The sequence below is a fragment of the Carcharhinus amblyrhynchos genome, chromosome 11 (genome assembly GCF_965287045.1).
Source record: "Carcharhinus amblyrhynchos chromosome 11, sCarAmb.v2.hapA, whole genome shotgun sequence".
In the NCBI taxonomy this organism is placed as follows: Eukaryota; Metazoa; Chordata; class Chondrichthyes; order Carcharhiniformes; family Carcharhinidae; genus Carcharhinus; species Carcharhinus amblyrhynchos.
The window spans coordinates 97,257,891-97,279,849 of NC_137334.1; the positions used below are offsets into that span (position 1 = coordinate 97,257,891).

Here is a 21,959-nt window from a genome sequence, read left to right on the forward strand (position 1 = left end):
GCCTATAATTCCCTGCCTTTTGTCTGCTATCTTTTTTAAACAGCGGCGTAACATTAGCCGATTTCCATTCTTCCGGCACTTCCCCACAGTCCAGCGAATTTTGATAAATAATTACTAAGGCATCCACTATCACCTCTGCCATTTCTTTCAGAACCCTGGGATGCATTCCATCTGGTCCTGGGGACTTGTCCACCTTCAGTCCCATTAGTCTATCAAGCACAACCTCTCTGCTGATAGTAATGAGGGTGGTGGGTGCTTAGAACTTGTTGCTGGGGGAGGTAGTGGAAGCAGATACGATAGTGACATTTAAGGGGCATCTGGACAAATACATGAATAGGATGGAAATAGAGGGATATGGTCCCCGGAAAGGTAGGGGGTTTTAGTTAAGTCGGGCAGCATGGTCGGTGCAGGCTTGGAGGGCCTAAGGGCCTGTTTCTGTGCTGTAATTTTCTTTGTTCACTTTATCCTTATCCTCACAGGAATGTGCCGATCCTGAATCCCTATCAACTTACACCTGAAAGGCACAACATTTGCCACCCTCTAATCTTAAGGCATCTCACCTGTGGCCATTGATAGTTCATATATCTCTGGTAGGGGACCTGCAATTTCCTCCCCAGCCTCCCACAATGTCCTGGGATACATTTCATCAGGTCCCAGGGATTTATCTACTTTGATGCACTTCAAGACTTCCAGCATCACCTCCTCTGTAAGATCTACATTTTTCACGACATCACTATTTATTTCCCCAAGTTCTCTAATATCCATGCCTTTCTCAATCGTAAATACCAATGAGAAATATTAATTTAGGATCTCACCCATCTCTTGTGGATCTGCACGTAGATGACCTTCTTGATCCTTCAAAGGCCCTATTCTTTCCCTAGTTACTCTTTGCCCTTTATGTATTTGCAGGAGCTCTTTGGATTCTCCTTTGCCTTATCTGCCAAAGAAATCTCATATCCTCTTTTTGCCCTCCTAATTTCTCTCTTAACTTTACTCTTCAAGGGATCCATTTGATCCCAGCTGTCTGTACATAAAAGGGAAAAGAATTAATGGGAACCTGAGGAGCAACTTTTTTTACGCAGAGGGTGGTACATATGTGGAATGAGCTGTTGGAGGAAGTGGTTGAGGCAGGGACGCTGACAACATTTAAAAGGCATTTGGACAGATACATGGATAGGAAAGATTTAGAGGGATATGGGCCAAATGCAGGCAAATGGGGTTAGCTTCGATGGGCATTTAGGTCGGCTTTTACCCGATTGGACCGAAAGGTCTGACTCCTTGCCGTTGATTCTACTGATTCTAATTTGCCCCCTTCTTCTTTTTGACCAGGGCCTCAATATCCCCAGTTATCCAGGTTCCCTAATTCTATCAACCTTGCCCTTTACTCTGAAAGGAATATTCTTAGGCTAAACCCTGATTAATTAAAGGATACATTCTCAGAAACTGCAATGGAGTGTAATTATTTTAGCAATATAAGTTCAATGAATCCCTCATTACAGTGATTTTGAAATTTGTAATAGAAAGAAATAATAATACATTTGAAGTGGAAATTGGTGAAACAAGGTCTGGATTTAGATTTGGAATAGAAACAAGAAAGGGAATAGTTTATTTGAATACAATCTTCGATAACATCGAAACAAACAAGAACATTTTTATTCATTCGAAGGATTTCGGTCTTCTGGCTTGGCCAGTATTTAATGCCCATCCCTAATTGCTCTTGAGAAGGCATAGGTTTAAGGTGATAGGGGAAAGATACAAAAATGGCCAAAGGGGCAATTTTTTCACACAGAGGGTGGTGAGTGAAAGGAACAAGCTGCCAGAGGTAGTAGTAGAGGCGGGTACAATTTTATCTTTTAAAAAGCATTTAGATAGTTACACGGGTACGAAGGGTATAGAGGGATATGGACCAAATCCGGGCAATTGGGATACAATTAGGGATAGGTTAGGGGATTTAAAAAAAAAGGGCGGCATGGACATGTTGGGCCGAAAGGCCTGTTTCCATGCTGTAAACTTCTATGACTCTAGGTTGAGACAAGCTGCCTTCTTGAACCGCTGTAGTCGAGTGCTATTAGGGAGGGCGATCCAGGATTTTGACTCAGCAATAGTGACAGAACAGTGATATATTTCCAAGTCAGGTGGGTGAGTGGTTTGACGACAACTTCTAGGAGGTGGTGTTCCCAGTTATGTGCCGCTCTTATCTTTCTAGACGGCAGCAATCATGAGCTTTGAAGGTGCTGCCTAAGGAGCCTTGGTGAGTTCCTTCAGTATTTGAGCACAAATGTAGGCCACTTACAGTCAGAAGCGAAGAATAAAGTAATGGCCAAGAAATTAAATTTGTTCTTTGCTTCATCCTTCACAAAGGAAGACATGAATAATGTGCCAGAAGTGATGAAAGAAATATGTTTTAGTGAGGAGCTGAAGGAAATCAGCATTACTGTGCACAGTTCTGGTCATCGTATTATAGAAAGAGAGCAGAAGAGGAAAGAGCAGAACGTGGAATCGTTGTGGGTGGAGATTAGGAACAGCAAAGGGAGGAAGATGCTGGTGGGTGTCGTTTATAGGCCCCCGAATAACGATCTGGAGGTGGGGTGGGCTGTTAATGTGCAAATAAATGCGGCGTGCAGGAATGGGACGGCGATAATTATGGGGGATTTCAATCTACATATTGATTGGTTGACCCATGTTGGACGCGGTGGGCTTGAGGAGGAGTTCTTGGAATGCTGCTGGGATAGTTTCCTTGAACAGTGTGTGTTGGAGCCAACGAGGGAGCGAGCTATCTTAGATCTGGTGTTATGTAATGAGGCGGGTAGAATTAGGGACCTTGTGGTGAAGGATCCTCTTGGGAAGAGTAATCATTGTATGGTGGAGTTTCTGATGCAGATGGAGAAGGAGAAAGTGGGTTCCCGGACATGTGTCCTTTGTTTGAACAGAGGGGAGTATGGTAGGATGAGAGAGGAATTGGCGAATGTTGATTGGGGGAGTGCGTTGGAAGGTAGGTCTGCTGAGGAACAGTGGAGGATCTTTAAGGAGATCTTTCTTGGTGCTCAAAAGAAATTTATTCCGATGGTTAAAAAGGATCGTAGGAGGAGAGATAATCAGCCGTGGATAACGAAGGAGGTGAAGGAAAGTGTTAAATTAAAAGCGGATGCGTTTAGAGTAGCTAAGAGTAGTGGGCGAGAAGAGGATTGGGAGCGGTTTAAATGTCAACAAAGAATGACAAAGAAGTTGATAAAGAAGGGTAGGAGAAACTATGAAGCTGGGCTAGCGCTTAATATAAAAAAGGATAGCAAGAGTTTTTATAAATACATAAAAAGGAAGAGGCTGGCTAGGGTGAACGTTGGACCCTTAGAGGATGAGAGGGGGGACTTAGTGGTAGGGGATGGGGAAATGGCTGAGGCCCTGAATAACTCTTTTGTTTCGGTCTTCACGGAGGAGGACGTGAATAATTTGCCAGGTGTTAGCGTTGGAAAGATGGAAGGAGTGGAGGGCCTGAATGACATTATTGTTAATAGAGAGGCGGTGCTCGACAGACTGGAGGGACTGATTGTGGACAAGTCCCCAGGACCGGATGGAATGCATCCAAGGGTTCTGAAAGCAATGGCGGAGGTGATAGTGGATGCCTTGGTGGTTATTTTCCAGACGTCGCTGGATTCCGGGGAAGTGCCGGAAGATTGGAAAACGGCTAATGTTACGCCGTTGTTTAAGAAGGGTGCCAGGCAAAAGGCGGGGAATTATAGGCCGGTTAGTTTAACGTCTGTTGTAGGTAAAATGTTAGAATCCGTCATCAAGGAGGAAATAGTGAGGCATCTTGAGGGGAATTGCTTGATAGAGCAGACGCAGCACGGTTTCGTTAAGGGGAAGTCGTGTCCGACAAATTTACTGGAGTTCTATGAGGATGTGTCTAGGGCGGTGGATAGAGGAGAGCCGGTGGATGTGGTCTTTCTTGATTTTCAGAAGGCGTTTGACAAGGTACCACACAAGAAGTTATTGCAGAAGGTCAGGGGGCATGGAGTTGGGGGTAGGGTGTTAGCGTGGATAGAGGACTGGTTGTCAAATAGGAGGCAGAGAGTGGGGGTCAATGGGTGCTATTCGGATTGGCAGTTGGTGACTAGTGGAGTGCCTCAGGGGTCGGTGCTGGGGCCTCAGCTATTTACCATTTATATAGATGATCTGGAGGAGGGAACCGAGTGTAGGGTGTTGAAATTTGCTGATGACACCAAGATTGGTGGAACGGCAAATTGCGCGGAGTGTGTGGAGAGTCTGCAGAAGGATCTAGATAGGCTGGGCGAATGGGCCAGGAACTGGCAAATGGAATTTAATGTTGGCAAGTGCGAAGTGGTCCACTTTGATAGAATAATGGTAGGAAGGATTATTACTTAAGTGGCGAAAAACTGCAGCAGGCGACGGTGCAGAGGGACCTCGGGGTCCTTGTGCATGAGTCGCAATAACCCAGCTTGCAGGTACGGCAGGTGGTCAGGAAGGCGAATGGGATGCTGGCCTTCATAGCGAGGGGGATTGAATATAAAAGTAGGGAGGTCTTGCTGCGGCTGTATAGGGCATTGGTGAGGCCGCAGCTGGAGTACTGTGTGCAGTTTTGGGCGCCGTACTTACGCAAGGATATTTTGGCCTTGGAGGGAGTGCAGAGGAGGTTTACTAGGCTGATGCCGGAGTTGAGGGGGTTGAGCTATGAGGAGAGGCTGAATAAACTAGGCTTGTACTCGTTAGAGTTTAGAAGAATGAGGGGAGATCTCATTGAGACGTATAAGATAATGAATGGGATGGATAGGATAGAGGTGGAGAGAATCTTCCCGCTTAGAAAGGACAGTAGGACTAGGGGGCACAGCCTCAAGATAAAGGGGGGGGCGGTTTAGAACGGAGTTGAGGAGGAACTTCTTCACTCAAAGGGTGGTGAATCTCTGGAATTCTCTGCCCGTTGAAGTGGTGGAGGCTACCTCGCTAAATATTTTTAAGACGCGGGTTGATGGGTTTTTGATAAGAGAGGGGATTAAGGGTTATGGGGAGAGGGCGGGAATGTGGAACTGAGCCACGACAGATCAGCCATGATCTTATTGAATGGCGGGGCAGGCTCGAAGGGCCAAATGGCCTACTCCTGCTCCTATTTCTTATGTTCTTATGTACTAGGCTGATTCCGGAGTTGAGGGGGTTGAACTATGAGGAGAGGCTGAATAAACTAGGTTTGTACTTGTTAGAGTTTAGGAGAATGAGGGGAGATCTCATTGAGACGTATAAGATGTTGAATGAGATGGATAGGATAGAGGTGGAGAGGCTCTTCCCGCTCAGAAAGGACAGTAGGACTAGAGGGCACAGCCTCAAGATAAAGGGGGGGCAGTTTAGAACAGAGTTGAGGAGGAACTTCTTCACTCAAAGGGTGGTGAATCTCTGGAATTCTCTGCCCGTTGAAGTGGTGGAGGCTGCCTCGCTCAATATTTTTAAGACGCGGGTTGATAGGTTTTTGATAGGCAAGGGGATTAAGGGTTATGGGGAGAGGGTGGGAATGTGGAACTGAGTCACGACAGATCAGCCATGATCTTATTGAATGGTGGGACAGGCTCGAGGGGCTAGATGGCCTACTCCTGCTCCTATTTCTTATGTTCTTATGTTTACTAGAATGCTACCAGGACTTGATGGTTTGAATTATAAGGAGAGGTTTGGTAGACTGGGACTTTTATCTTTGAAGCGTGGAAGGCTGAGGGGTGATCTTATAAACATCTATAAAGTAATGAGGGGCACAAATCAGCTAGATAGTCAATATCTTTTCCCAAAGATAGAGGAGTCGAAAACTAGAGGGCACAGGCTTAAGGTGAGAAAGGACGGATATAAACGTGTCCAGAGGGGCAATTTTTTTTTTACACAGAAGGTGGTGAGTGTCTGGAACAAGCTGCCAGAGGTAGTAGTAGAGGCGGGTCAACCCCTATGACTCTATTAGTAGAGAAATGCTTTTGTGGAAATTGATGGGATTGAAGGTGGATAAATCTCTAGGTCCTGATAATCTTCATCCCACAGTACTGAAGGAAGTGGCCCCAGAAACAGTAGATCCATTGGTGATTATTTTCCAAAATTCTTTGGACTCTGGAATAGTTCCTACAGGTTGGAGCCCACTATTGAAAAAGGGTGGTAGAGAGAAAACAGGGAACTTTAGACCAGTGAGCCTAATGTTGCTACTGGGGAAATTGCTGGAGTCTATTGTCAAGGATTTCATACCATTGCCTTACAAATGCCAAGTTATGATCAGATGGTGTTAGCATGGATTTACAAAAAAGAAATCATGCTTGACAAAACTATTCGAATTTTTTGAGGATGCAGCTCGTCGAGCTGACTGAGGAGAACCTGTGCATGTGGTTTATTTAGACTTTCAGGAGGCTTTCAACAAAGTCTCACATAGTAGACTACTATGTAACATTAAAGCACGTGGGATTACAAATAATGTCTTGAGATAGATAGAAAGCTGGTTAACAGATAGGAAGCAAAAAGATGGCATAAATGGGTCTTTATCTGATTGGCAGTCATTGATTAGTGGGGGGAAGGGTGAGCTGTGAGGAGGATGTAGAGATGCTTCAGCATGATTTGGACAGGCTAAGTTTGTGGCATCTACAGCCTACATGGTTGATGCAGTATAATGTGGATAAATGTGAGGTTATCCACTTTGGTAAGTGGAGCTCAGTCCACAGCCATGATCTTATTGAATAGCGGAGGAGGCTCGAGGGGCCATATGGCTGACTCCTGCCCCTAGGTCTTATGTTCTGCACAGAAGGGATTCTATAATAGATCAAGTAAAATCTAGAAGTTTAGAATATGAATTGAGTATGAACAAGCCAAAAACAATGGTAGTTAGAGGAATACATTAGAAGATTGAAATGGATGATGTCACATTGGAATAAAAAGATAAATTTGTCTATTCAGGATAAATGACAACACGAAATGTTAGATGCAAAGTCAGAAGAAGTATAGAGGTAGTGAGAAGAATTTTGTGAAGTTGAGGATATTTTTATCAACAAGAAAACTCAATTTTGGAACAAGGGAAAAAACTCAAAATGCCAATTTCTGTCCACTTTTATCCTAGAATGAATCATAGAATCCCCACAGTGCAAAAGGAGGCCATTTGGCCCATCAAGCCTGCACCAACAATAATCCCACCCAGTCCCTATTCTCGTAACCCCATGCATTTACCCTGCTAATTCCTCTGACACCAATGGTCAATTCAGCATGGCCAATCAACCTAACCCACACATCTCTGGAGTGTGGGAGGAAACCTGAGCACCCAGCGGAAATCCACGCAGACATGGGGACAATGTGCAAACTCCACACAGTGACCCGAGGCTGGAATCAAACTCAGATCCCTGGCGCTGTGAGGCAATAGTGCTAACCACTGTGCTGCCCGTAAATGTATGCATCAGGGATTTGGACAGGAAATAAAGATCTGTGGAAGAAAAAGGAGGACTTTAAAATGTGGATGCTAAGATGCATGCTTAAAATTCCAGAAGACCATCAGATGAGGGTGTTTGAAGTTGGAAGAACAAATAAAACACTAAAAAGTGACACACAGAAAAGAAAATATCAGTATTTCAGTCATTTGACCAGAGTTGAAAAGTAGTGAACTCTCCTAGTGGGTTGAGTGCAGGACAGCGGGAAGAGGGTTCAACCTCAGTGTAACTTGATGACAGACATCACAGAGATGTTGCAGATGAGCTACAGTAGATGTGTGAAGATAGTACATGACAGACAAGCACAATATACAATAAACAGACATTCTCCTGTTAGTTAAAAACAGCAGCAGTTCATGTTTATATCCTCACACAGTATGAAGTATTTTTCATTCCATCCAAATGAGTCAGGGCTCTAAAATGACAGACAACATTCTCTGCGTACCTTTATAGCTTCCTCCCTGCAGACTCTGATGCAGTCCATGCTTTTCATGTAATACTCCCGATTCTTGACTTTGAGAAACTGGTAGACTCGCTCCATCAGCTGCTCGGTGACTGTTAGGAGACAGAAATTTCAGAACTTCTATTCACTGCAAATCAAGATTCCTGGATTATGGATATAATACATCTCCATCCTTGCCAGGATACCTTTCACTTATACACAAACATACTAAATAGGAGCAGTTGGGACTAGATTTCGCGCACAGCAATCACATAAGAAATAGGAGCAGGAGTAGGCCATCTAGCCCTTCGAGCCTGCCCCGCCATTCAATAAGATCATGGCTGATCTGCTGATCTGTCGTGGCTCAGTTCCACTTTCCCGCCCTCTCCCCATAACCCTTAATCCCCTCTCTTATCAAAAACCCATCAATCCGCTTCTTAAAAATATTTAGCGAGGCAGCCTCCACCACTTCAACGGGCAGAGAATTCCAGAGATTCACCACCCTTTGAGTGAAGAAGTTCCTCCTCAACTCCGTTCTAAACCGCCCCCCCCCTTTATCTTGAGGCTGTGCCCCCTAGTCCTACTGTCTTTTTTGAGTGGGAAGAGTCTCTCCACCTCTATCCTATCCATCCCATTCATTATCTTATACGTCTCAATGAGATCTCCCCTCATTCTTCTAAACTCTAACGAGTACAAGCCTAGTTTATTCAGCCTCTCCTCATAGCTCAACCCCCTCAACTCCGGCATCAGCTCAGTAAACCTCCTCTGCACTCCCTCCAAGGCCAAGATATCTTTGCGCAGGTGCGGCGCCCAAAACTGCACACAGTACTCCAGCTGCGGCCTCACCAGTGCCCTATACAGCTGCAGCAAGACCTCCCTACTTTTATATTCAATCCCCCTCGCTATGAAGGCCAGCATCCCATTCGCCTTCCTGACCACCTGCTGCACCTGCAAGCTGGGTTTTTGCGACTCATGCACAAGGACCCCACAAGGACAATTGCTATTTGGTGGATAGCAATCACAAATGAAGTCAGACATTTTAGAAACTTTCAAGCGGTTATTGGATAGGCACATGGAGCACACCAGAATGATAGGGAGTGGGACAGCTTGATCTTGGATTTGGCCATAGCTTGGCACAACATCGAGGGCTGTACTGTTCTATGTTCTAATTCAATTAGATATAGCATTACCATGGACAAGGTCAGAGATAAAGCAGGAGTAAAACTTGCAGGAAAGAGCAAGGACTTGGCTGAGGTGGATTGGATCGCAGTGCTAGACGATAAGTCGTGGAAGCACTAAGAAGCGAGATCCTGGATATACAAAGTAGATATGTACCCTCAGATATAACAGTGGTACTGCCAAATTTACACACCCCTGATTATCTAGAAGAATAAAGGGAAGATATGCACAAATAACTCAGCACTGCAGATAGCCTAGATGAATGTAGGCAATTTTTTCACACAGAGGGTGGTGAGTGTCTGGAACAAGCTGCCAGAGGTAGTAGTTGAGGCAGGTACAATTTTATCTTTTAAAAAGCATTTAGGTAATTACACGGGTACAATGGGTATAAAGGGATAAGGGCCAAATGTGGGCAATTGGGATTAGCTTAGGGGTTTAAAAAAAAGGGCGGCATGATCAGTTAGGTCCAAGGGCCTGTTTCCATGCTGTAAACCTCTATGACTCTAAATAAAAAAAGGAAATAAGGAAATCAAAGAGAGGGCATGAAAACAGATTAGCAAGTAAAATTAAAGAAAACCCAAAGATGTTTCATCAATATATTAATGGTAAAAAGTTAATTAAGGAAAAGGTGGGACTGATTGGGATGAAGGAGGGAACTTGTGTCTGGATACAGAGGTTGCAGGATGGTTTAAATGAATATTTTATCTCTGTGTTTATAAAAGGGATGATTCAGATTCAGTAGTTTAAGGGGAACACTGAGATATTAGACGGGATAATCATAAAGAGAGAGGAAGTACTCAAAGACTTGGAATCTTTGAAAGCTGATAAGTTGCCAGGGCCAAATGGTCTGTATCCAAGGCTGTCGAAGGAGGTCAGAGAGGAGATAGCAGATGCTCTGAGGATGCTTTTCCAATCTTCAGGGGAGGTATGGGAGGCTTGCACAAATACAAATGTAGTTCCATTGTTTAAAAAAGGATCAGAGGAAATGCCAAACAATCATAGGGCAGTTAGTCTTACTAATTAGTAAAATCAATTCTGACAGATAGGATTAGAAGTGGCAGATGGACTTCAACGCGGATAAATGTGTAGTCGTCCATTTTGGCAGGACCAACGGGATGAACGAGTACACTATCAAGGGCAGGAGTCTTAGTAGTGTTGAAGAGCAGAAGGATCTTGGGGTCCAGGTCCACAGGACTCTTAAATCGGCCTTGCAGGTGGAGGATGTGGTCAAGAAGGTGTATGGTGTACTGGCCTTCATTAATCGAGGGATTGAGTTTAGGAATCAGGAGGTAATGCTGCAACTTTATAAGACCTTTGTCAGGCCTCACTTGGAGTACTGTGCGCAGTTCTGGTCGCCTCACTATAGGAAGGACATAGAAGCTATTGAAAGGGTACAGAGGAGATTTACAAGGATGTTGCCTGGAGTGGGAGGCATGCCTTATGAAGATAGGCTGAGGGAGCTGGGGCTCTTCTCCCTGGAGAGACGAAGGTTGAGAGGCGACCTGATAGAGGTTTATAAAATGTTGAGAGGAATAGATAGGGTGGATTCTCAGAGGCTATTTCCCCGGGTTGAAATGGTCGCTACGAGAGGACACAGTTTTAAGGTGCAGGGAGGCAAGTACAGAAGTGATGTTAGGGGTAAGTTTTTCACTCGGAGGGTGGTGAGTGAATGGAATCGGCTGCCGTCAGTGGTGGTGGAGGCGAACTCACTGGGGTCTTTTAAAAGACTTCTGGATGAGTATATGGGATTTAGTGGGATTGGGGGTTATAGATAGGTCTATGGATTGGTAGGTGTTGATGTGATCGGCGCAACTCGTGGGCCGAAGGGCCTGTTTGTGCTGTAGTGTTCTATGTTCTATTAACTGTCATGTAGAAAGGCATGTACTAGTTAGGGAGGGTCAGCATGTGTTTATTAAGGGAAGGCCTTGCTTCGCAAATTTGACTGAGTTACTTCAGGAAGTGACAAGAAGGTAGTGCAGAGGATGTTGCTTACATTGATTTTAGCAAGGCATTTGACAAAGTTCCATGTGGCAGATTAGTCACAGAGTCATAGAACAATATAACACAGAAACAGGGCCTTTGGCCCAACCGATCCATGCTGATCATGGTGCCCTCCCAGCTAGTCCCAATTGCCCATGTATGGCCCATATCCTCTAATCCTTTCCCATCCATGTACTTAACCAAATGCTTTTTAAATGTTGCTACTGAACCTGCCTTAACCACTTTCTCTGGCAGCTCCTTTCATATCCGCACTACCCTGAAGAAGTTGCCCCTTAGGTCCCTTTTAAATATTTCCCTTCTTACCTTAAACCTATGCCCTCTAGTTTTCAATTCCCCTACCCTGGGAAAAATACCATGCATTATCATTCTGTCCATGCCTCTCATGATTTTATATACCTCAATAAGATCACCCCTCATTCTCCTATGTTCCAAGGAATAAAATCCTAGCCTGGCCAACTGCTTCCTGTAACTCAGGCTCACTAGTCCTGGCAACAGCCTCATAAATCTTCTTTGCACTCTTTCCAGTTTATCAACGTCTTTCCTATAACAGGGTGACCAAAACTGTGCACAATACTCCAAGTGTGGCATCAGAATGACTTATATAATTGTAACATAATGTCCTAATTCCTATACTCAATGTCCTGTAAAAGCCCATGGAATACAGGGAAATGTGGCAAATTGGATAAAAAGTTGGCTTAGTAACAGGAAACAAAGGGTAATAGTCAATGACTGTTCTTACAAATTGGAGTTGCTTCAAGTGGCGTTCCACAGAGTTTAATGTTGGGACCCTGACTGTTTGTGTTATTTATTAATGATTTGGAATTGAATATTGGGGGCACAAATGGGAAATTTGCAGATGACACAAAGATTGGCCATGCGGTGGATAGTGTAAAGGATAGCTATAATCTCCAAACAGATATAAATTAGTTTGCAGAGTGGATGGTAAAGTGGCAGATGATTTTAACACAGAGAAGTGTGAAGCATTCAGGGAGGTCAAACACTTATAGGGAATACACGATAAATGGGAATAAACTAAGAGGGACAGATGAAGTGAGAGATCTTGGCATGGCAAATGCACAAATCCCTAAAGGCAACAGTTCAAGTCGACAGGGTTGTAAAGAAAGCATGTGGAATGCTCACATTCACTGGCAGAGATATAAAATATAAAAGGAAGGATATGATATTGGAATTGTATAAAACACTGGTGAGGCCACAACTGGAGTATTGTGTGCAATTTTGATCACTACGTTACAAGAAGGACGCATTTGCTCTGGAGACGGTGCAGGAAGATTTAAAAGAATGTTGCCAGGGCGAAAAATGTGTAACTACAAGGAGAGATTGGAGAGATTGGGGTTATTGGAACAAAGAAGGCTGAGGGGTGACTTGATTGAGGTGTACAAAATCATAGTTCAGCCTTCAATACAATTATTCCCACAAAAATTATCTCCAAACTCCTGGGCCTCAGCACTTCTCTCTGCGACTGGATGCTGAACTTCCCAACTCAGTTCACAATCAGTAACGATACACAACAACACCTCCTTCATGAGGTGCCCCACAAAGCTGTGTTCTCAACTCCCTACTATACTCCTTATACATCTATGACTGTGTGACCAAATTCGCCTCCAATTCAATTTTCAAGTTTGCTGATGACACCACCATAGTGGGTTGGGTCTCAAATAACGATGAGACAGAATACAGGAATCAGCTAGAGAATCTGGTGAACTGGTGCAGCAACAATAATCTCTCCCTCAAAATCATCAAAACGAAGGATTTTGTCATCGACTTCAGGAAGCGTGAAGGAGAACATGCCCCTGTCTACATCAATGGGGACGAAGTGGAAAGAGTTGAGAGCTTCAAGTTTTTAGGTGTCCAGAGAGCTTCAAGTTTTTAGGTGTCTTGAGAGTACGAAAATAGATAAGTCCCCTGGGCTGGATGGGATTTATCCTAGGATTCTCTGGGAGGCTAGGGAGGAGATTGCAGACCCTTTGGCTTTGATCTTCATGTCATCATTGGCTACGGGTATAGTGCCGGAAGACTGGAGGATAGCAAATGTTGTCCCCTTGTTCAAAAAGGGGAGTAGAGACCATCCTGGGAATTACAGATTGGTGAGCCTTACTTCTGTTGTGGGCAAAGTTTTCGAAAGAATTCTAAGGAATAGGATTTATAATCATCTAGAGGGAAATAAATTGATTAGGGATAGTCAACACGGTTTTGTGAAGGGTAGGTCGTGCCTCACGAGCCTTATCGAGTTTTTTGAAAAGGTGACCAAAGAGGTGGATAAGGGTAAGGCAGTTGACGTGGTGGATATGGATTTTAGCAAAGCGTTTGATAAGGTTCCCCATGGTTGGCTACTGCAGAAAATACAGATGCATGGGATAGAGGGTGATTTAGCAGTTTGAATCAGGAATTGGCTAGCTGATAGAAGAGAGAGGGTGGTGGTTGATGGGAAGTATTCAACCTGGAGTTCAGTTACAAGTGGTGTACCTCAGGGATCTGTTTTGGGGCCACTGCTGTTTGTCATTTTTATAAATGACCTAGATGAGGGTGTAGAAGGATGGGTTAGTAAATTTGCTGACGACACCAAAGTTGGAGGAGCTGTAGAGAGTGAGGATGGATGTTACAGTTTGCAGAGGGACATAGATAATCTGCAGAGCTGGGCCGAGAGGTGGCAAATGGAGCTTAATGCGGAAAAGTGTGACGTGATTCACTTTGGTAAGAGTAACAGGAGTACCGAATATAGGGCTAATGGAAGGACTCTTAGTAGTGTCGACGAGTGGAGAGATCTCGGTGTACATGTGCGTAGATCCCTGAAAGTTGGCACCCAGGTTGATAAGGTTGTTAAGAAGGCGTATGGTGTGTTAGCTTTTATTGGTAGAGGAATTGAATTTTGGATCCCTGAGGTCATGTTGCAACTATACAAAGCTCTAGTGTGGCCGCACTTGGAGTATTGCGTACAGTTCTGGTCACCGCATTATAAGAAGGATATGGAGGCATTGGAAAGGGCGCAGAGGAGATTTACTAGGATGTTGCCTGATATGGTGGGAAGGTCTTATGAGGAAAGGCTGAGGGACTTGAGGTTATTTTCATTAGAGAGAAGAAGGTTAAGAAGTGACCTAATTGAGGCATACAAGATGATCAAAGGGTTAGATAGGGTGGACAGTGAGAGCCTTTTCCTCAGATGGTGATGGCTAACATGAGGGGACATAGCTTTAAATTGAGGGGTGGTAATTATAGGATGGATGTCAGAGGTAGGTTCTTTACTCAGAGGATAGTAAGGGCGTGGAATGCCCTGCCTGCCGCAGTTGTGGACTCGCCAACTTTAAGGGTGTTCAAATGGTCAGTGGATAGGCATATGGATAACACTGGAATAGTTTAGGTTAGAGGGTCATTAGATTGGTTCCACTGGTCTGCGCAACATTGAGGGCCGAAGGGCCTGTACTGCGCTGTAATGTTCTATGTTCTAGATCATCAACAACCTGTCCTGGTCCCCCCATGCTTCCGCTATAATTAAGAAAGCCCACCAACGCTTCTACTTTCTCAGCAGCCTAAGGAAATTTGGCATGTCAGCTGTGACTCGAAGGTCGGTGGTGTTGTCGATGGTCTGGAAAGATGTCAGAAGTTGCAGCAGGACATAAATAAGATGCAAGACTGGGCGGAGAAGTGGCAGATGTACTTCAACACGGATAAATGTGTAGTGGTCCATTTTGGCAGGACCAATGGGATGAACGAGTACACTATCAAGGGCAGGAGTCTTAGCAGTGTTGAAGAGCAGAAGGATCTTGGGGTCCTGGTCCACAGGACTCTTAAATCGGCCTCGCAGGTGGAGGATGTGGTCAAGAAGGCGTATGGTGTACTGGCCTTCATTAATCGAGGGATTGAGTTTAGGAGTCGGGAGGTAATGCTGCAACTTTATAAGTCCCTTGTCAGGCCCCACTTGGAGTACTGTGCGCAGTTCTGGTCGCCTCACTATAGGAAGGACGTAGAAGCTATTGAAAGGGTGCAGAGGATATTTACAAGGATGTTGACTGGAGTGGGAGGCATGCCTTATGAAGATAGGTTGAGGGAGCTGGGACTCTTCTCCCTGGAGAGGCATAGGTTGAGAGGCGACCTGATAGAACATAGAACATAGAACATTACAGCGCAGAACAGGCCCTTCGGCCCACGATGTTGCGCCGACCAGCTTTTAAAAAAACAACACTAACCCACTAATCTAAACCAATCCATTTCGTCCATAAACCTATCCACGGATCTCTTAAACGCCCCCAAACTAGGCGCATTTACAACTGCAGCTGGCAGGGCATTCCAGTCCCTCACCACCCTCTGGGTAAAGAACCTACCCCTGACATCAGTCCTATAACTACCCCCCCTTAATTTAAAGTCGTGCCCCCTCGTGCTAGCTTTCTCCATCCTAGGAAAAAGGCTATCACTATCTACCCTGTCTAAACCTCTAATCATCTTATATGTTTCAATAAGGTCCCCTCTTAGCTGCCTTCTTTCCAGCGAAAACAACCCCAAATCTCTCAGTCTCTCCTCATAGGATCTCCCCTCCATACCAGGCAACATCCTGGTAAACCTCCTCTGCACCCTCTCCAAAGCCTCTACATCCTTCCTGTAATGTGGGGACCAGAACTGCACACAATACTCCAAGTGCGGCCGCACCAGAGGTTTATAAAATGATAGAGGTTTATAAAATGTTGAGAGGAATAGATAGGGTGGATTCTCAGAGGCTATTTCCCTGGGTTGAAATGGTCGCTACGAGAGGACACAGATTTAAGGTGCAGGGAAGCAAGTACAGAGGTGATGTTAGGGGTAAGTTTTTCACTCAGAGGGTGGTGAGTGAATGGAATCGGCTGCCGTCAGTGGTGGTGGAGGCGAACTCGCTGGGGTCTTTTAAAAGACTTCTGAATGAGTATATGGGATTTAATGGGATTGGGGGTTATAGATAGGTCTATGGATTGGTAGGTATTGATGTGATCGGCACAACTTGTGGGCCGAAGGACCTGTTTGTGCTGTAGTGTTCTACGTTCTATGTTCTATATGACTCTCACCAACATTTACTGATGCACCATGGAAAGCATTCTTTCTGGTTGTATCACAACTTGGTGTGGCTCCTGCCCTGCTCAAGACCGGAAGGAACTACAAAAGTTGTGAATGTAGCTCAACCCATCACACAAACCAGTCTCCCATCCATTGACTGTGTCTACACCTCCCGCAGCCTTGGCAATGCAGCCAGCATAATTAAGGACCCCACGCACTCCAGGCATTCTCTTTTTCACCTTCTTCTGTTGGGAAAAAGATACAAAAGTCTGAGATCACGTACCAACTGACTCAAGAGCAGCTTCTTCCCTGCTGCTGTCAGACTTTTGAACGGACTTACCTTGCATTAAGTTGATCTTTCTCTATACCCTAACTATGACTGTAATACTACCTTCTATACTCTCTCATTTCCTTCTCTATGAACAATATGTTTTGTCTGTATAGTGTGCAAGAAACAATGCTTTTCACTGTATGTTAATACATGTGACAATAATAAATCAAATCAAAATGATGGGGGGGGCGGTGGGGAAGAGATAGAGTAGACAGGATAATGTTACTTCCCTTAGTGGAGAATTCTAGAACCAGGTGACTTAGATTAGGCAAGGATATTGGTTCCCCTCCAGTTTAGGTGCAATCTATCCTCTCTTTTACAGGTGACTCCCTGCCCCAGAAGAGGTCCCAGTGATCCTATTTTCCTATTTCTACGCATGCTAGCATATGGCACTGGGAGTACATAAGAACATAAGAAATAGGAGCAGGAGTAGGCCATTTAGCCCTTCAAGCCTGCCCTGCCATGGGCTGATCTGAAGTGGATCAGTTCCACTTTCCCACTTTCTCCCCATAACCCTTAATTCCCTTGTCTATCAGTATTCCAAAGAGGTTCTGCTTATTAACCTACTGCTTAACTCCATGAATTCTTGATGCAAGACCTCATTCTTCACTTTGCCCATTTTGTTGGTACCAACATGTACCACAACCTCTATCTCATCACCCTCTCTTATTTTAGACAGAATACAGACACTGACAGAACTAACAGTAGGAAGAAAAATGATAACTTACCCATAATGAATGCAGTAAGGGGATTAAAACAAGTAACTATGATTTAAGAAATATGTGTTGATATTTTAAATGTGATTAAACTTTCAGTCAATAAGACTCATATCTGGGAAATCATTAAGCAAGAGTTTTTATAAATATATAAAAAGGAAGAGGCTGGCTAGGGTGAATGTTGGTCCTTTAGAGGATGAGAAAGGGGACCTAGTGGTAGGGGATGGGGATATGGCTAAGGTATTGAATAACTTTTTTGTTTCTGCCTTCACGGAGGAGGACGTGAATAATTTGCCAGGTGTTAGAACATAAGAACATAAGAAATAGGAGCAGGAGTAGGCCATCTAGCCCTTCGAGCCTGCCCCGCCATTCAATAAGATCATGGCTGATCTGTTGTGGCTCAGTTCCACTTTCCCGCCCTCTCCCCATAACCCTTAATCCCCTCTCTTATCAAGAACCCATCAACCCGCTTCTTAAAAATATTTAGCGAGGCAGCCTCCACCACTTCAACGGGCAGAGAATTCCAGAGATTCACCACCCTTTGAGTGAAGAAGTTCTTCCTCAACTCCGTTCTAAACCGCCCCCCCTTTATCTTGAGGCTGTGCCCCCTAGTCCTACTGTCTTTTTTGAGTGGGAAGAGTCTCTCCACCTCTATCCTATCCATCCCATTCATCATCTTATACGTCTCAATGAGATCTCCCCTCATTCTTCTAAACTCTAACGAGTACAAGCCTAGTTTATTCAGCCTCTCCTCATAGCTCAATCCCCTCAACTCCGGTATCAGCCTAGTAAACCTCCTCTGCACTCCCTCCAGGGCCAAAATATCCTTGCGCAGGTGCGGCGCCCAAAACTGCACACAGTACTCCAGCTGCGGCCTCACCAATGCCCTATACAGCTGCAGCAAGACCTCCCTACTTTTATATTCAATCCCCCTCGCTATGAAGGCCAGCATCCCATTCGCCTTCCTGACCACCTGCTGCACCTGCAAGCTGGGTTTTTGCGACTCATGCATAAGGACCCCGAGGTCCCTCTGCACCGTCGCCTGCTGCAGTTTTTCGCCACGTAAGTAATAGTCCTTCCTACCATTCTTCCTACCAAAGTGGACCACCTCACACTTGCCAACATTAAATTCCATTTGCCATTTCCTGGCCCATTCGCCCAGCCTATCTAGATCCTTCTGCAGACTCTCCACACCCTCCGCACAATTTGCCTTTCCCCCAATCTTGGTGTCATCAGCAAATTTCGACACCCTGCACTCGGTTCCCTCCTCCAGATCATCTATATAAATGGTAAATAGCTGAGGCCCCAGCACCAACCCCTGGGGCACCCCACTAGTCACCAACCGCCAATCCGAATAGCACCCATTGACCCCCACTCTCTGCCTCCTATTTGACAACCAATCCTCTATCCACGCTAACACCCTACCCCCAACTCCATGTCCCCTGACCTTCTGCAATAACCTCTTGTGAGGTACCTTGTCAAACGCCTTCTGAAAATCCAGAAAGACCACATCCACCGGCTCTCCTCTATCCACTGCCCTAGACACATCCTCATAGAACTCCAGTAAATTTGTTAGCGATGGAAAGGTGGTAGGACTGGAGGGTCTTAATGACATTACTGTTACTAGAGAGGCGGTGCTCGACAGACTGGAGGGGCTGATTGTGGACAAGTCCCCAGGACCGGATGGAATGCATCCGAGGGTTCTGAAAGAAATGGCGGAGGTGATAGTGGATGCCTTGGTGGTTATTTTCCAGACGTCGCTGGATTCCGGGGAAGTGCCGGATGATTGGAAAACGGCTAATGTTACGCCGTTGTTTAAGAAGGGTGCCAGGCAAAAGGCGGGGAATTATAGGCCGGTTAGTTTAACGTCTGTGGTAGGTAAAATGTTAGAATCTGTCATTAAGGAGGAAATTGCGAGGCATCTTGAAGAGAATTGCTTGATAGAGCAGACGCAGCACGGTTTCATTAAAGGGAAGTCGTGTCTGACAAATTTACTGGAGTTCTATGAGGATGTGTCTAGGGCGGTGGATAGAGGAGAGCCGGTGGATGTGGTCTTTCTAGATTTTCAGAAGGCGTTTGACAAAGTACCTCACAAGAGGTTATTGCAGAAGGTCAAGGGGCATGGAGTTGGGGGTAGGGTGTTAGCGTGGATAGAGGATTGGTTGTCAAATAGGAGGCAGAGAGTGGGGGTCAACGGGTGCTATTCGGATTGGCGGATGGTGACTAGTGGAGTGCCCCAGGGGTTGGTGCTGGGGCCTCAGCTTTTTACCATTTATATAGATGATCTGGAGGAGGGAACCGAGTGTAGAGTGTCGAAATTTGCTGATGACACCAAGATTGGTGGAATGGCAAATTGTGCGGAGGGTGTGGAGAGTCTGCAGAAGGATCTAGATAGGCTGGGCGAATGGGCCAGGAAATGGCAAATGGAATTTAATGTTGGCAAGTGTGAGGTGGTCCACTTTGGTAGGAAGAATGGTAGGAAGGACTATTACTTACGGGGCGAAAAACTGCAGCAGGCGACGGTGCAGAGGGACCTCGGGGTCCTTATGCATGAGTCGCAAAAACCCAGCTTGCAGGTGCAGCAGGTGGTCAGGAAGGCTAATGGGATGCTGGCCTTCATAACCAAGGGGATTGAACATAAAAGTAGGGAGGTCTTGCTGCAGCTGTATAGGGCATTGGTGAGGCCGCAGCTGGAGTACTGTGTGCAGTTTTGGGCGCCGCACCTGCGCAAAGATATTTTGGCCTTGGAGGGAGTGCAGAGGAGGTTTACTAGGCTGATACCGGAGTTGAGGGGGTTGAGCTATGAGGAGAGGCTGAATAAACTAGGCTTGTACTCGTTAGAGTTTAGAAGAATGAGGGGAGATCTCATTGAGACGTATAAGATGATGAATGGGATGGATAGGATAGAGGTGGAAAGACTCTTCCCGCTCAAAAAAGACAGTAGGACTAGGGGGCACAGCCTCAAGATAAAAGGGGGGCGGTTTAGAACGGAGTTGAGGAGGAACTTCTTCACTCAAAGGGTGGTGAATCTCTGGAATTCTCTGCCCGTTGAAGTGGTGGAGGCTGCCTCGCTAAATATTTTTAAGACGTGGATTGATGGGTTTTTGATAAGAGAGGGGATTAAGGGTTATGGGGAGGGGGCGGGAAAGTGGAACTGAGCAGCGACAGATCAGCCATGATCTTATTGAATGGCGGGGCAGGCTCGAAGGGCTAGATGGCCTACTCCTGCTCCTATTTCTTATGTTCTTATAACTTTATGAATAGTTGGTTCGCAGCCCAGATACAGATTAGGTATGACCCTGAATGCAGAGACAAATGTCTACTTAGACTTGGCGGTGAGCAGGTGGGAACCTCCACTTTGACCTTTACAGTGGTGTTTACCATATCCAGGCAACAGGGAAGTAGCTTTAGCCAAGATGGGTGTAACATCCAGTTGGTAATGGACAAATGAGAAACCATTATGCTAGGAAGTACAAGCAACTGCCGAAGTATCTGATAAAGATTTATATTGATGTATGGATATTAAATGAAATTACTTTAAAACTAATGTAAGGTGGAGAATCAGGTTAAGAAAGTGTATAACTGTCTTGTTTTTTACTAATAACATTAGAACTTATTTGAGCAATCCAGATATTCTGTACCTGAGACCATTGATACAATCTCTCTCATTGATCATCGGTTTTTAGTAAAGTTTTACTTTTACACTGTGACATTGATTTCATGATTATAATTGCCACCTTGTTGGAAAATCCTGCTAACAGTTTTCAAACTGGAGGCCTGTGACCAGTACTGTGCCTCAGGGGATCATTGCTGGGTCCACTGTTATTTGTCATTTATATTAATGATTTGGATAAGAATATAGGAGGCTTGGTTAGTAAGTTTGCAGACGACATTGAGATCAATGATTCAAATATTTCTGCTAGGGGACCTGCAATTTCCTCCTTAGTCTCCCACGATGTCATGGGGTATATTTCATCAGATCCCAGGGATATGTCTACCTTGATGTGCTTTAAGACTGGCAGCACCTCCTTCTTTGTAATACGAACACTCCTTAAGACATCATTATTTATTTCCCCAAGTTCCTTAACACAGATGCTTTTCTCAACAGTAAATACTGATGAGAAATATTCATTTAGGATCTTACCCATCTCTTGTGGATCAGCACATAGATGACCTTGTTGATCCTTAAAAGGCCCTACTCTTTCCCTAGTTACTCTTTTGGCCTTTATGTATTTGTAGAAGCTCTTTAGATTTTCCTTTGCCTTATCTGCCAAAACAATCTCAAATTAATCCTCACTGGCCCACAAATCCCAGAATTATTCCTCCCTGGTCCATCCACACCTGAATTATATTTTATTGGTCCATTCCAATGTTGCTGTAAGATGATGCAATGCAGTAATCAGGAAGGTGCTTTATGGCGATAAACACATCGCTCATAAGCAACAGTCCCTTTAAGATGTGTGCACCTTCAGCCATCTGAAATGGATGATGCAGTGCAAAAAATGGGCCATAAAATTAGAGCTAATAAAGAACAATACAGCACAAGAACAGGCCCTTTGGCCCACCACATCAGTGCAGACACAGATGCATCTCTAATATTTTCTTTGTGGTCCATATCCCTCTATTCCCTGCCTATTCACGTATCTATCCAGATGCCTTTTGAACACTGGTATAGAATCTGCTTTCACCACTTCTTTCAGCAGCATGTTGCAGACATTCATCACCCTCTGTGAGAAAAACTTGCCCTTTATATCTTTTTTAAACTCTCCCTCTCTCGCTCGCAACCTATCCCGAATAATTGACCCTTCGAT

The 21,959-nt window shown here is 44.9% G+C and overlaps 1 protein-coding gene across 2 annotated transcripts in view; it reads right to left on the reverse strand.

Annotated features, from left to right (window-relative positions):
- The window catches only part of LOC145350380 (DNA repair protein Ku80-like), a 248,251-nt gene that overhangs the window by 36,188 nt on the left and 190,104 nt on the right, over nucleotides 1-21,959 (reverse strand). For both annotated transcript variants that reach the window (XM_080199652.1, XM_080199651.1), the window contains exon 17: nucleotides 7,888-7,997. In XM_080199652.1, the coding sequence (XP_080055778.1) occupies nucleotides 7,888-7,997 (110 nt within the window). The remainder of the gene's footprint in view (nucleotides 1-7,887; nucleotides 7,998-21,959) is intronic.